Genomic DNA, 14090 nt, shown 5'->3' with positions numbered 1-14090 from the left:
GAAAATTTTAATCAAAATCATTTTCAACATATATACTTGACTTGAAAAGTTGGTTTGCGCAATGAATTTCACCATACTTACCTAGGTGTATTAATACATACTATCTTGACCCTAAGAATATCGTATTTAACACTTCATCTGCATTCTAGAATTGTGAGAAGAAATCAAATTGCAAATGTTGACTAAATCTTTCTTTTATTATTATTTTTTTGATATTCTATTTATATAAAATAGCCCAAATGGTCCTTTCATCCGTTTCGAATGCATTGATCATTATTAATCTACAAGATTCCACTTATCTTGGTGTATATCAATACAAAATTTACAATGTTAACCTTTATATATTAAAATGAATTTTCATGAATACAGATTTGAATTTTTGAAATAGTTTACTTAATTTACTTACAATATAAAAATACTTCAATATAATAACGTAGGTATAATATATGTTAAGTGTTACAACAAACAATATCTTTTGAAATATCTCGGTTGAACAGGTCGTGTCTCCCTTCCTAAAATGAAATAACAATTCAAATATTATTGGAAGTCGCAGGAGTGTGTAATTTACCAGGAAAGAACTATAAGTTGAAACATGTAACAAATCAATATTTTTAAGATGTCAACAAATTTCAAGCTACCATTCCTACTCTATAAAAACTAACATATGATTCTTCTTCATGTCACTCAACGACGTACATTATGGAGCTCAAAGGCCGTATTGTTTCATTGGTGTTCTTCACTTTCCTTTGTGTTATACGCGTGGTTCATCCCGTGAAAGCCTCTACTCTGAAGCAAGCTCATACGGGACAAGTTGATCTATGTGCAGGTAATATGCTCATTTCGCACATACGCATATCACTTATAATGGAGTCGCATGTTCCTTTTCAGGTGGATAGTGATGTATAGAGGTACCAAAAAGATGTTTAATGAATAGTTGTTCCTTTTTTGCTTTAATTTGTATATTTATTTTCAGTTTTGTTTGTTCGTCAAGATGAAGACGAATATATTAAAAAGATGAAATGATGATGAAAGCGATGAGGCGAACAGAAGTGCATTAGTGTTGAGAAGAACGTACCAGTAGGGTTTGAGTAGGGTAAGATAAGATGAGGGCAAACCGTTCCCCTATCCCACGGGATAGAGAGTATGCTTCCAGTGAGACCCGAGATCACAATTGCAATAGTCTTGAGAAGAATTTGTTCAAATACAACTATGAAGTCTGAAGTTACATAAAAAAACATGTGTTTTATTAAGTATAAAAGTTCAGGTTGGAGATGCGTTATTAATGTATTTCTTGTTATATTTATCGCCATTTCGACAGTAATTTTGTTTAGACTATTACCATATCTTTGTCCATTTCTTATTTTTAATCAAGATTCATTTTCATTTAAATGATTGCATGTACCAGATATCATAGGACAAGAGTGGAACATGAACAAGTCTAGGAAAAGTCCATGTCCTACATTAGTTGTTTGGGTGCCTAAAAAGACAGGCTTCACTGAATTTGTTGAAGTCAATGAAGATAATGAAGTGCAAGGAGGATTTTCTGTAGCCATATTCTGTAAAGCCGTACAGTTTCTACCCTTCAATGTTCGACCTATTTTCAGGCCATTCATCAATGAAACAGGGGGGATGAATGGTACATATGATGATCTTCTACGTCACATTGAAGGCCAGGTACACATTTCTTACTATATTTATATCATTATACCATAGTTATTAAAGGCGCAGGCGATTTGTTAGGCTCGGGACTTTATTCGCCTGGGTGCTCGCTTTAATAACTATGACATGAACCATAGTTATTAAAGGTGCGAGGCGCACTCAGGGCAATTTGTTGGGGCCGGAGCTTTATTTGCGCCTAGACGCTTAGTTACTGTTACGTGAAGTTTTATGACAAATTATTAGTGCATTGGTTTAGACATTTTAAATCTGAAATATTTTTTAAATTTCGATCTTGTAGAAGTGCCAGGCGGTCGCTGGAGATGTGACTATACGTGGCAATCGTGCGCAATATGTTTCATTCACAATTCCCTATCTGGCTGCTGAAATTTACATGCTTGTGCATGCTACACCTGAATGGATCCAAACCCTTGGGACATTCTTAAAGCCATTTACTACTAGACTGTGGATCACACTAGTTTGCGCATGTATCTTAACTGGAATCGCGGTTGCCCTTTTAGAATACCGTGCCGACAACCCCAAATTCGAAAGCCCATTCTATAAGCAACTCTTAATGGTCATTTGGTTTCCTATTTCAACGTTCTTCTTCCATGAAGGTACCAATATCATGATACTCCATATATACTGGATAGGTTCATCATAGAACACTAAGTTATTGCGGGACTAATTAAAAGAACAAATCTCAATCATTTAGGTTTTGTATCAATTAATTGTTAATGTTTAGTAGAACTTTTAGTCCTTACATATATATGTGTATGTTTTGTACATAAGAAATACCTGTTAAATTGTTTGTTTATATGTTTTTTTATACTTAACCTACAAATGTATAGGTTATGTGTAAGTAATAAAACCCACACATCACTTACACACATATATATAGGTATATAAATAAGCAAAATTAGTTCATAGTTTTTTTTTTTTTTTTTAAATTCAAGAGTGATGAATAAAGATTTGAATTCAACCATTTTGTTATATTTAAAATATTTTTAAGATTGAAAAAGTTGTTGATTTATTTTGCTTTTCCTATTATCATAAGAAACTGTGGTTTTTCTTGTAACACTCCCTTGTACATATTCTATATAAACCAAAAGGGTAAACCTCTTTTTAAAGAAGGGGGAAACTATCCGGACACCCACTGCGCCTAAATCCACACTTTTGCAAACCTAGACGCCTCGTATAGACCTATACGAGGCGTCCATGCACTGAATTCGATGGGTGTACAGAGGGTGTCAGGCACGTTGTTTAAGGAACCCTATACGCAGGGTATGGGGCTATACGAGGCGTCTCTGTTTGGTATTTTTTTTTGGCTGAAATGAGGGGTGTTTTGGTGGGTTTTGGGTTGGTTTTTTGGATGGTTTTTGAAGATGTGTTTTTTTGATGAAATTTTTTTAGGTTTTAAAAAAAGTTTTTTTTTCTTTTTTACACTATAAAAAGTTGTTGTTTTTTAAAAATTAACTATTTGCCTTTAAAAATCGTTTTTTTTTTATTTTTAAAAAAGTTTTGTTTTTTTTTTGTTTTTTACACTATAAAAAGTTTAAAAAAATTTTTTGTTTCAGCGTCGATTAAATCAACTATTTTAAAAATCGGCTCTTTAAATATATTATATTGTTTTTAACATTTTACTTTTTTAAATATTATTCTTTCGATTAAAATTTTATTTCTTTCAAATATTGTTTCCGTATTATATTCAGGGGTTATATTGTTTCCGTATTATCTAAATTTAAGAGAACAATCATTGAGTAACCGAATAACTGAAAACAAACATAAATATGACATATATAAGATAACTGTTTACATCCATAACAAAAATATAGAAGATAAGTTTGTACATCCACAATAACAATAAAAACAACAACAGGTCTATGCATCCAAATCCGAATCTGAATCCTGATGCTGCTGCTGCGGCTGGTGCTGCTGCTGCGGCTGCTGCTGCTGATGTGGTGCTCGAACCGGTGGAAGCGGTATCGGGGGTAATCCCTCTCTCTCTCGTCTATCCTGCTCCGCCCGTACCAACCAACCTACCAAATTGTCGAGCCTGTCAAGCCTGGCTCGTACATCCGGATGTAGCGCAGCTCCTGGGGCACCACCTCGAATAACGTGACGTGGAAACTGAGGTGCCCCGGCAGGTGGCGGTGGCTGTGGCACCGCTGCACCGTCTAGATCCTCCGGAGGGTCCTCCACGGGCACTACATCAGCAGGATCTGCAGGAGGATGAACGTCCTCGAAATGCTCTGGTAGGGCCTCCTCTCTCCATACGCCCCCCTCGCGGTTTTTAAACCGCGGGCCAACCGGGAACCTCTTGATAACCCTCATCCCCCATAGCGACTGCATACCCATCCGCGTCGGCATGATGGCCGGCGTCCGTAGATGTGGGTCCTGATGTGGTACGAGGCCCAATGAACGGGCAATGACGGTCACGTACGCCCCGCCATACAAAAATCCGCGCTCCTGCCGGTGATGGCCGGAGGCGAAGTACTGGGCTAGACCGTGTGCTAGCGCGCACGGCCTCCTATACAACAAACAATATAGGAAAAAAAGATCTGTGGTCGTACACCACTCACGGCTGTAGCCGCGCGCTGATATAGAAGTGGCGAGCAAATGGTGCAGATACCTGCAGATAGTGTTAGCGAAATACAAAAACAGAGATTAATAAACAGTGCATATAATCACAATAATTGCAATAATAAACGTACATACCTGTATAGTGGGTCGCTAACAAACGACACCCTCCCCTTCGACTTGTCATGCTCCCAATGATCCGCCCCCGCAATCACCTGCCAAAACCCAACAAGAGTGGGTTTTTCAACCACCACTAGCCCCGCTGTGTAGATCTCAGTCTCGATCTCCTCCTGCATGTATAAACCACAGCGCACCGCAAACTCTGCTAGCGTCATCGAACGCTGAACGCCAGCAAGCCTGAAAGAAACCTCAGGCGGAGGGGGAGCACCTGGGTACGGAATCATAAATAAAACAATATAATAATAAATAATAAATAATAAATAATAATAATAATATTAATAACAATAACAATAATTAATAATAATAATAATATAAAGAAATAAATAAATAAATAAATAAATAAATAAATAAATAAATAAATAATATTAATAAATAAATAAATAAATATCAATAACATTCACCTGGGTACGGAATCGGCACTGGCTCCCCAGGAGGGTGAAATGTGAATGACGAAATGAACTCGACCAGCAGCTCCCTGTAGGTCGGCGTGTGCGCCAAATCAAAAAGACGATGCCACGGCGAATCGATAGGTATAAACCGACGCACTCTCGGCGTCTCAGCAATCTCCTCCATCGCATCCCAGTCGATCGATGCATGCGATCCAACGTGCATCCTCCTAAGCTTCTGGCAATGACGGGCGGCGTCAGTGCCGTCGGGAAACTCTAGATAGGGATGCCCCTGCAACGTATCCACAGGCGGTCGCTGTCTCCGTCGTGGACCCTGCTGAACCGACTCTATGTGAATGTCATCGCCCGGCATCAGATCGTCCTCCATAATAAATACTGTATACGTATACAATAATAATAATATTAATAAATAATAAATAATAAATAATAAATAATAAATAATAATATTAATAACAATAACAATAATTAATAATAATAAATAATAAATAATAAATAATAATATTAATAACAATAACAATAATTAATAATAATAATAATATAAATAAATAAATAATAAATAATAAATAATAATATTAATAACAATAACAATAATTAATAATAATAATAATATAAATAAATAAATAAATAAATAAATAAATAAATAAATAAATAAATAATAATATTAATAATAATGTTTTTAATAATAATAATTAATAAATAATAATAATAATAATAATATTTAATAATATAATTAATAAATAATAATAATATTTAATAATAATTAATAAATAATAATAATAATATAATTAATAAAAAAAAAAAAAAAAACAGACCCTCGTATAGCCCTCGTTTAGGGCTATACTCAGCGTCCTGTTCCACAAGTTCTTCATCATCATCAACATCAAACCCCCAAAACCCAACCAAATTCAACTTTTAGGGCAAACCTACGGTCTAAAGGCATAAACGAGACAAAAATACTTAACTACGGGATGAAATACGTACCGGTGATGCTTCGATTCTTCAAAAATACGGTTGAAATACGTACGAGGCGTATAGATCAGAATGCACCGTATATGTGTGTGTTTTTGTTTGTGTGTGTGATCTGTGTCGTCTAGGCCCCCCCCTGTGTTATACGAAGCCTAGACGCCTCGTATAGACCTATACGAGGCGTCTATGCTTTTTGCTAAATGACATTTTTGCCCCTGTTTTACCCTTAGTATAGCCTTTTATCAGGGGCAAAATGGTAATTAACCATTCCAAAAAGATATTTCTGGAATGGTTAATTACCATTTTGCCCCTGAAAAAAGGCTATACTAAGGGGTAAACAGGGGCATAATGGTAATTTAATAATACATTTTATTAATTAAAAAAAGAAATGGGAAAAAGTAACCGCCTCAACTGTACTCCTCGTACAGGTCTGTACGAGTCGTACAATTTTGAAATTACCTTTTAGCCCCTGCTAAGTGGCTATACTGGGGGCATATCAGGGGTAAAATAGTAATTAACTAAAAAGATTTTCAAAATTCAAATTCAAAATTCAAATTTAAACCGCTCAAAGAGACGCCCCGTACAGGTCTGTACGAAGCGTCTACTTTCAAAAAATTCAAATTTTGAATTTCAGAAATTCAAAAATTGAATTTTCAAAATCCCGCTCAAATAGACGCCCAGTACAGGTCTGTACGAGGCGTCTGGTTGGAGTAAAATTACCTTTGAGCCCCTGGAATAAGCCTATATTGGGGGCCTATCAGGGGCTAAATGGTCTTTTGTGCAATATTATACGAGGGGTCTAGTCCTATACGAAGCGTATAGTTTTTTTTTTGTAGAAAAATTTAAAAAAATACTATTAATTCCAAAAAAATATTATTAATTACAAAAAAAATACTATTAATTACAAAGTTACACTATTAATTCCAAAAAAAATACTATTAATTACAAAAAAAATACTAATAATTACAAAAAAATACTAATAATTACAAAAAAATACTAATAATTACAAAAAAATTCTATTAATTCCAAAAAAATACTATTAATTACAAAAATCATTCTTCCGTGTAACTATCTATGTAATTAAGACTGGGGTTTGATCTTGGTCGAGGATTCATTATCGATGAATACCATTCTAGACGTGGCAAGTACATATCTTCCCATTGTTCTGTGTGGGGTCTTCGGTGGGTCAACCATAGCCCGTGTGCTGGTGGCATAGGATAATCCCCTTCCAGCTTAACATGTATGAAGTGGTTCTCGTTAACATGTGTAAGCGTTATGAATAATGGTTGTTGATTAGCCGGAGGACTTAGTATTGGGAAGTAAGTGGAACTCGCACCCATGGTTGTCGTTAACAGGTGCACCCCGATACCGTACGTTTGTGCAATAAGAAGTCCTGCAAAGGGGAAGTCCATCCAGTGATTCTCCCCACAACCGGCCACTGAATCCCAAATTAGGCCCTGACGATGCGTGTAAAAATAACCTTCAGCCCATGCTTCAAATATTGGGAACCAGATCGATTCGTTCTGATCCATTTCTTGGACAAGGTCCCTTCTAATACGCCCCCATGAACTCTGATCCATCCCTAAGCCCACAGCCACAGACCGAAACCCACAATGACCGTCCGGCATCACATCTCGTATGCACGAGACGTACGGATGGAACACTGGCGGAATGTCAGACTTAAACCGTTCGATGATTCCCACGTACTCGTCCCCAATGATTAAAGGAAAACCGTGATCATCTCGTGTCTCTTTCTTCTTAGAACTCTTTGAACGGCTTAGGGTCGCTTTGGGTTTTTGGGACCTTATAACCGACTGTTGTGAGGCTTGAGACGGAACGTACGAGCTGTGGCGAGGTTTATCGTACTTACTTTGTCGTGAACCTTCAAAGCACGTGTTTGCATCACCGAAGGAGCTTCTCCTCAATTCTTCATCTATACGAGAGGCCTCGTCCAACCTTTCTTGTACCTGCTTTGTTGTTGGTCGGCCACGAGTATTTTGTTGGACAACCGGTGGTTTCTTGGTAGATTTCGTTGGAGTCAACACCGCTTTAATCTTTGAAAGCAGGCTTTTTTGCTGAGCTGGAGGGTGCGACTGTAATTGTTGTCTAACAACATCTAGCTCTTCGACCACGTCAAGGGAGTCGTCTATCAATTTACAACTTTGGAAGTTAAGTTTCCGCCAGAAGACGTCTATGTCTTCGAGTTGAATCGGACGCTCTGCACGGTTAAAAACAATATTGTTTAGGTAAAATGAAGGAAAGGAAATATATCACACAAGTGTTGTACGACGTTCAACAATTATTACCTTCACGCATGTACTTTTCTATCCTACAAGCACAGGGCAACCCACAGCTGTGCCACATTTGGCAACCACATGATGAATTAAAGCGCTCCAAGACATCTAGCTTCCTAATTGCCTCTCCATGCAACAAGTCAAGGGCAGTGTGGGATACTTTTCCAAGTAGGTGTTGAAACATCGGGTGTTTGTGGTGTTTCATTGTTTTTTCGATGCTTTCTCGAAAAGTCTTCCTTATTTCACCGAACTGTGTCTCAACTATATCCCGGACACAACCAACTACACGGTCCAGCGAGGTCCTATCTTCGACGTATCTCTTTAAGTTGGCATGTTGGCTCTCAACTCTGTTTGTAGTACGATTACCAAAGTTGCGCCTCTTATCAGTCCACGCAAAGACAAACATCTCCTTATAGTCTTTTAGCCAGTTATCGTACACGTATTTGAAGACTCCTAAAAAGTAAAAATAATTTAATAAAATTTGCATTGCTGAGTCGTATGTTATTAGAAAAACTTACTAGAGCGTTTGCACTCCACAAGTCGCTTTCGCATGTTACGCAAGTGGTAGTCGTAGATGGGTATGGATGGAGACTCAATCAATGACCCCCAGAATGACAAAAATTTCTTCCAGTTGTCGTCTGTGAAGGCACCCTTGCAGTGCTTCATAACATTCTGTTGTATGTGCCACCTACAAAGAAGCCTGGAGGCGTCTGGAAATACTTTAGCACACGCGCCCATAAGGGCTAGGTCTCTATCCGTTAAAATCACACGTGGCTCCATACATTCATCCAACATTGACTTAACCCTCTCAAGCACCCACACAAAGTTATCACCCCGTTCTTTACTAACAACGGCATGCGCGATAATAAACGATTTGTTGGTAGGCGTCATACCAACAATCTGGATAAAGGGCATATTGTATAAGTTTGTCTTGTACGTTGCATCGATCATCATGACGTGGGGGAATGCACGCCACATGACTCTCGAGTCCCGATGAAGAAAGAAGATCTCTGTTACGATCTCTGTTCCGGGTTCTTCCCGGATCTCGTAAATAAAGTCGTTCTTCATCAGCACATTTTCTAGTGACTGCATGGGAGTCAATCCTTGTCTTTGTTCGGCTCTAATCTTCGCTACAACGTTTTGAACGTCTTTCTGAACATGAAACCTGTCGGGGTCCTGCTTCCTTATCGTTTGAAATATTTTGCGCGGCTCCATGTTTTGAGCTGTCAGCTGCTTGATCAGTTTCATTTCGCTTGGAGTAAACCTTCGCACAAACGCGTGGGCCGACAGGTCCTCACAAAGTTCGTGGTTATGTTCAATTGTTCCGTCTTTTATCTCCCAGGTTTCATACGGGTGGTTTCGGACAGCCAGCAGGTAAAACGGGCAACCGGTTTTTTTGCTTCCAGCTTTTCTAAGTGTTGCTGTACTCTGGTGCTCACCACCACGATCACATTCAAGCCATACCCTCCCGGTTCTTCCCCCGATTTTCTTTGATCGACGGGTGACAATAACGAAACCATCCGCATTTGCTATTTCTTGTATCCGTTTCTTTAGTTCATCTAAGGAGTTGAAAACCTGTAACATCGACAATATTAATAATAATAATAATAATAATAATATAATAATAATAATAATATAATAAAAATAATAATAATAAAATTAATAATAATAAAATATTAATAATAAAATAGTAATTTATACCGTCTTTTTAAGTACAGACTGTCCAGAATGGGAGGTGCTTCACCACCATATCTACCATATCCACCATAACCACCATATCCTCCAACGTCCGAATTGTTTTGATGAACATAAGGAGTGCCCGGGGAAATGAATTGCTGATGATCACCGTCTCCTCCGTATCCACCGTATCCCCCGTATCCACCGTATCCACCATATCCACCGTCCCCTCCGTATCCACCGTCTCCTCCGTATCCACCGTCTCCTCCGTATCCACGGTCTCCTCCGTATCCACCGTCTCCTCCGTATCCACCGTCTCCTCCGTATCCACGGTCTCCTCCGTATCCACCGTCTCCTCCGTATCCACCGTCTCCTCCGTATCCACCGTGTCCTCCGTATCCACCGTCTCCTCCGTATCCACCGTCTCCTCCGTATCCACTAGCAGGGTATGAGTCATCTACAGGGGCTGTTTCATCAACAGGAAGATGCTTGTTCAAATCTAGAAACGGGCTGTTTTGTTTTCCTTGTATACTAGACACAACCTCCTCTTGCTCATTAGAATCGGGAATGCCAGACTCCTCCAAAATAGACAACCGTATCATCATTAGTAAATAATAAACGAAAACAACAAGTAATTATAACATTTACGCTAATAACTGTTACCGGAACGCTTTCGTGCCCCCAGTTTTCGCTAGAATATTGCCCGAAGATATAGTTGCCGTCCCAATATGATGACATTTCAACACTCCGGGATGATAATAACGCAAACACAAATAAAAAAACAAACAGAATGTGAGTGTTTGTTTGTTGAAACCTCGGATGTGGACCAAGAACGCACTGTAGGTTGCATTTTATGGGAGCTAAAGACGCCTCGTATAGGTCTTTACTCCCCGTATGCCTTTAAGTCATGTCAGACATAGTCCCTTCATAGTCAAATCGGTCAGTCCAAGACGCCTCGTATAGGTCTATACGAGGCGTCTAAGGGCCTTCGTATTGGCCCCTCGTACAGGCCTAGACTCCCCGTATAAGTTGACTGATGTGACGTTGTACGAGGTGCAGAAGTTGGTCGGGAAAAGCAACCCTATACGCTTCGTATAGCCCTATACGAAGCGTATAGAAGGGTGTGGATTTAGGGAAAAAGGTGTCTGAATATGTACACCCTTAAAGAAATTAAGAGGGAGAATGACCATTAGCATTCAGACAACATTATAAGAGAAATAAAGGGTATCTAAAAATAGAATTTATACTATAATTTTTGCAGGAGAGATACGTAACAAGTGCACTAAAGTTGTGCTTGTTATGTGGTTGTGCATGATCTTCATAGTACTTCAGATTTTTACTGCTACTTTGTCCTCATGGTTGACGCTAGATCAACTGCGTCCCAGAGTGCCTTCAGATCATGAAAAGATTGGATATCAAGGTGGTTCCTTCATAAAAGATTTGATAATTCAAAAATACAAATGCTCTGGAAAGCATCTACAGGCTCTCAACAGCTATAGAGAATTTAAAAACGCTTTGGACAATGGTAGTGTAGACGGTATTGTTGATCATCTCTACTACATCGATCTCTTTCTTGCTAAGTATCCATCGGAGTACACGAAAGTTGGACCTATACACCAGGAAGCTGGAATTGCGTTTGTGAGTTTCTTCTCTCTTCTCTCTAGCTTTCTAACTCTTGATGTTTATGTTGTTATTATTAACTTTGTAGCTAATGCGTTAAAATATCGGATATCGGTCAAGGACCGATATTTGAGATATCAGTTATCGTGGTGCGATATCGGTAATTTTAATACCATGCTAAATTTATGTATATAGCAACTTAACACTAACAATTAGTATACTCTCTTGCCGTTAACAAATTAACCTATTACAACTTGCAAAACACTAACAATTGTAGCAAGTAGGAACTGACTAAGACTTAAAACACTAACATTTAACACTAACAACTAACAATTAAGACTTAAAACACTAATAGCAACAATAAGAAGAAAGACGAATGTTAGAACAAAGAAGAAAGATACTGATATCAGGAAAATCGGTGATATATCAGTCAAATATTGGTCTAATATCTATCAATATCACCGATATTATCGGTATCGATGTTCTAACTGATATTTAGCATTGATATCTCGGCAGAGGACCGATAATCGATATATCTCGATATGTCGATAATACATCGGGGTATTGACTACATATTAATTGTTGTTGCTAAGTATGGGTTTGCATATAAGTTTTTAAAAACTCAATTAAAAAAGGGGTTTTTTGAGACGGGGCTCACTAGAAGCAACCTCTCCATCTCACCCTCTCTAGACCCTACTTTCTAAGTGTGTTTGTTTGTTTGTAAATACATAACTAATACTAACTAAGAATATATTGTGCTTCGTGTGTTTAATATCCAGGCGCTACCAATTGGGTCCGCTTTATTAGAGGACTTTTCTAGGGCAGTTATAAATGTCACCGAAAGCGAATTTATGGAGGCAATGAAGACTAAGTACCTTGGGTTGCCTATACCTTCTAAATCAAAATCTAATCGAGCACAAGCCCCACTTCCACAGAGTCTTGATGTTAAATGTTTCATTGGATTATTTACATTCATGGGTATTGTGACTATAGCCGCGATAATCTTATCAGAAGTTTCACTTCGGCGTAGAGGCAATAAAGTTGGAATTGAAGAAGAAGAATGTAAACAGCAAGCTACAGCATCCGAACAAGTTCAGATTAAGATCCCTGATTAACATTCGAGTGGGTGTGCATGTATATAGTTTACACAGGCGAAAAACATCAATATTTTACATGATGGTGTTCTGTGTATTGATTAGAATGGTTGATAATACATAAATATGAAACGAGTCGTTTGTTCTCAATCCTCCAAAGAGGAATGATCCACTTTAACAGCTAGCTAGCTTAAATTGTGATTTCTGTTTAATGCAAGTAGACACAATTTATTCATCTTATATAAACTTTAACTTGATAATATTCATAGTGAACAAAAATGTTTTGTTTAATATTAATCTTGAATAATACTAATTACTGATCACAACAATGTTGGAAAAATAGAATAATAATAATCGAAATTAATTCAGTAAAATTATTAGTGGAGCCCTCATGGGGCAAAAGTGAAAGTGCACTAATTTTAACGTTGTTTTTACTAATTTCGTGAAAATAACGTTAAAAAACGAGGGACGGTTAATCATGCATCATGTGGTGGCGTTGATAGCCGAAAGACAAGGGGGTACATGCGCTAATCGGCTTTTGTCCCGATTGCTGAGTGTTATGTGCCTTATGTCCAAGGCTTGATGCAAAACTATTATCGAGCCGGGGGTCTCACTGGAAGCAGTCTCTCTATTCCTATTGGAGGTAGAGGTAAGGCTATCTACATCTTACCCTCCTCAGACCTTAGCTTTGCTATTGGTAGGATTTACTGAGTATGATGATGAATAGTGGGGCTTTAATGGTGACAAACTCTTAAGTAGAGTTTCATTTATAATACTTTATTAGAGTTTTAGGTCTCTAATTAAGTCTCTATTGTGACAAACTCGTAAGTAGAGTTTCATTTATAACACTTTATTAGAGTTTTAATGTCTCACATTAAGTCTCTAATTATGTTAGCCACTTCACCACCCTTATGGCCCTTGTATACATAGTAGGCTATGTGTCACATATGGAAAGAGCTAGAAAAAATATAAGTACTAAAGACACAAGAAAAATAAAAAGAGTTCTTAGAGTACATGAAGGCCCATGTGATGGGTACTTAGAGATATAAGTTTTCGCTACTCGATAACATCACTTTCGTATCCTTATTTCCACAAGTATTAACACTATAATTTTATCCGGTGTAACCTTGGGCGCATGGCCATTTCCGGCAGTACAGACTGCTTCGACTATTGTAGCTTGGGAGACAGACGCGTTGCTAAGTAGAGGTGCGAAATCTGTTTTAAGATTGTAGGACATGGGTTACGATTTTATTAAATTTATATAAATAAAAGTAGTAAAGATACTCTCTTTACATATTTGGGAAATTGTAGTACACGTACTGAGTATAAATCTTAATGAAAATAACTTATAATACAACATATGTAATTAAACTGGTTCAAACCATAATCTTCAATAAGAGCTTTAACCGCGTCTTCTTGTCACGTCTTCTTGGCGGGTCCGTTGTTGTATGATCCTCGCTTTATCTTTAATGAGTACTTGGACCACACCTTCTTGTACAATCCTTGGCTGCAAGAAATACAAACATGTGTTGACGGATGTCACATCCCGATTTCCCGGTGGGCCCGGTGTCACACCCCAACCGATGGCGGAAACATCGGGGCGCAGCACTGAGCGA

The 14090-nt window shown here is 38.1% G+C and overlaps 2 protein-coding genes across 3 annotated transcripts; one reads left to right on the top strand and one right to left on the bottom strand.

The window, feature by feature from the left end:
- Nucleotides 1–458: 458 nt before the first annotated feature.
- Nucleotides 459–12652, top strand: LOC110928833 (glutamate receptor 2.5). Of its 2 annotated transcripts, XM_022171878.2 has the most exons (6): nucleotides 743–826; nucleotides 974–1264; nucleotides 1406–1674; nucleotides 1958–2273; nucleotides 11022–11398; nucleotides 12160–12652. In XM_022171878.2, the coding sequence occupies exons 2-6, from the start codon at nucleotides 1237–1239 to the stop codon at nucleotides 12493–12495; spliced, it is 1326 nt and encodes a 441-aa protein (XP_022027570.1). In that variant the 5' UTR covers nucleotides 743–826; nucleotides 974–1236; the 3' UTR covers nucleotides 12496–12652. The 2 variants fall into 2 exon arrangements, with proteins under 2 accessions (XP_022027569.1, XP_022027570.1); XM_022171877.2 differs by lacking the exon at nucleotides 974–1264 and having other exon boundaries at nucleotides 459–826.
- LOC110928834 lies at nucleotides 4146–5205 on the bottom strand. Its single transcript, XM_035988522.1, has 2 exons — nucleotides 4818–5205; nucleotides 4146–4624 (listed from the first exon to the last, which is right to left on the bottom strand). Exons 1-2 carry the CDS (start codon nucleotides 5188–5190, stop codon nucleotides 4344–4346), a joined length of 654 nt encoding a protein of 217 aa, XP_035844415.1. The 5' UTR covers nucleotides 5191–5205; the 3' UTR covers nucleotides 4146–4343.
- Nucleotides 12653–14090: the final 1438 nt, after the last annotated feature.

This window comes from Helianthus annuus, chromosome 3 (genome assembly GCF_002127325.2).
Source record: "Helianthus annuus cultivar XRQ/B chromosome 3, HanXRQr2.0-SUNRISE, whole genome shotgun sequence".
Lineage (NCBI taxonomy): Eukaryota > Viridiplantae > Streptophyta > Magnoliopsida > Asterales > Asteraceae > Helianthus > Helianthus annuus.
The sequence above is the reverse complement of the archived record's forward strand: the minus strand, read 5'-3'. Positions and strand labels throughout refer to the sequence as shown.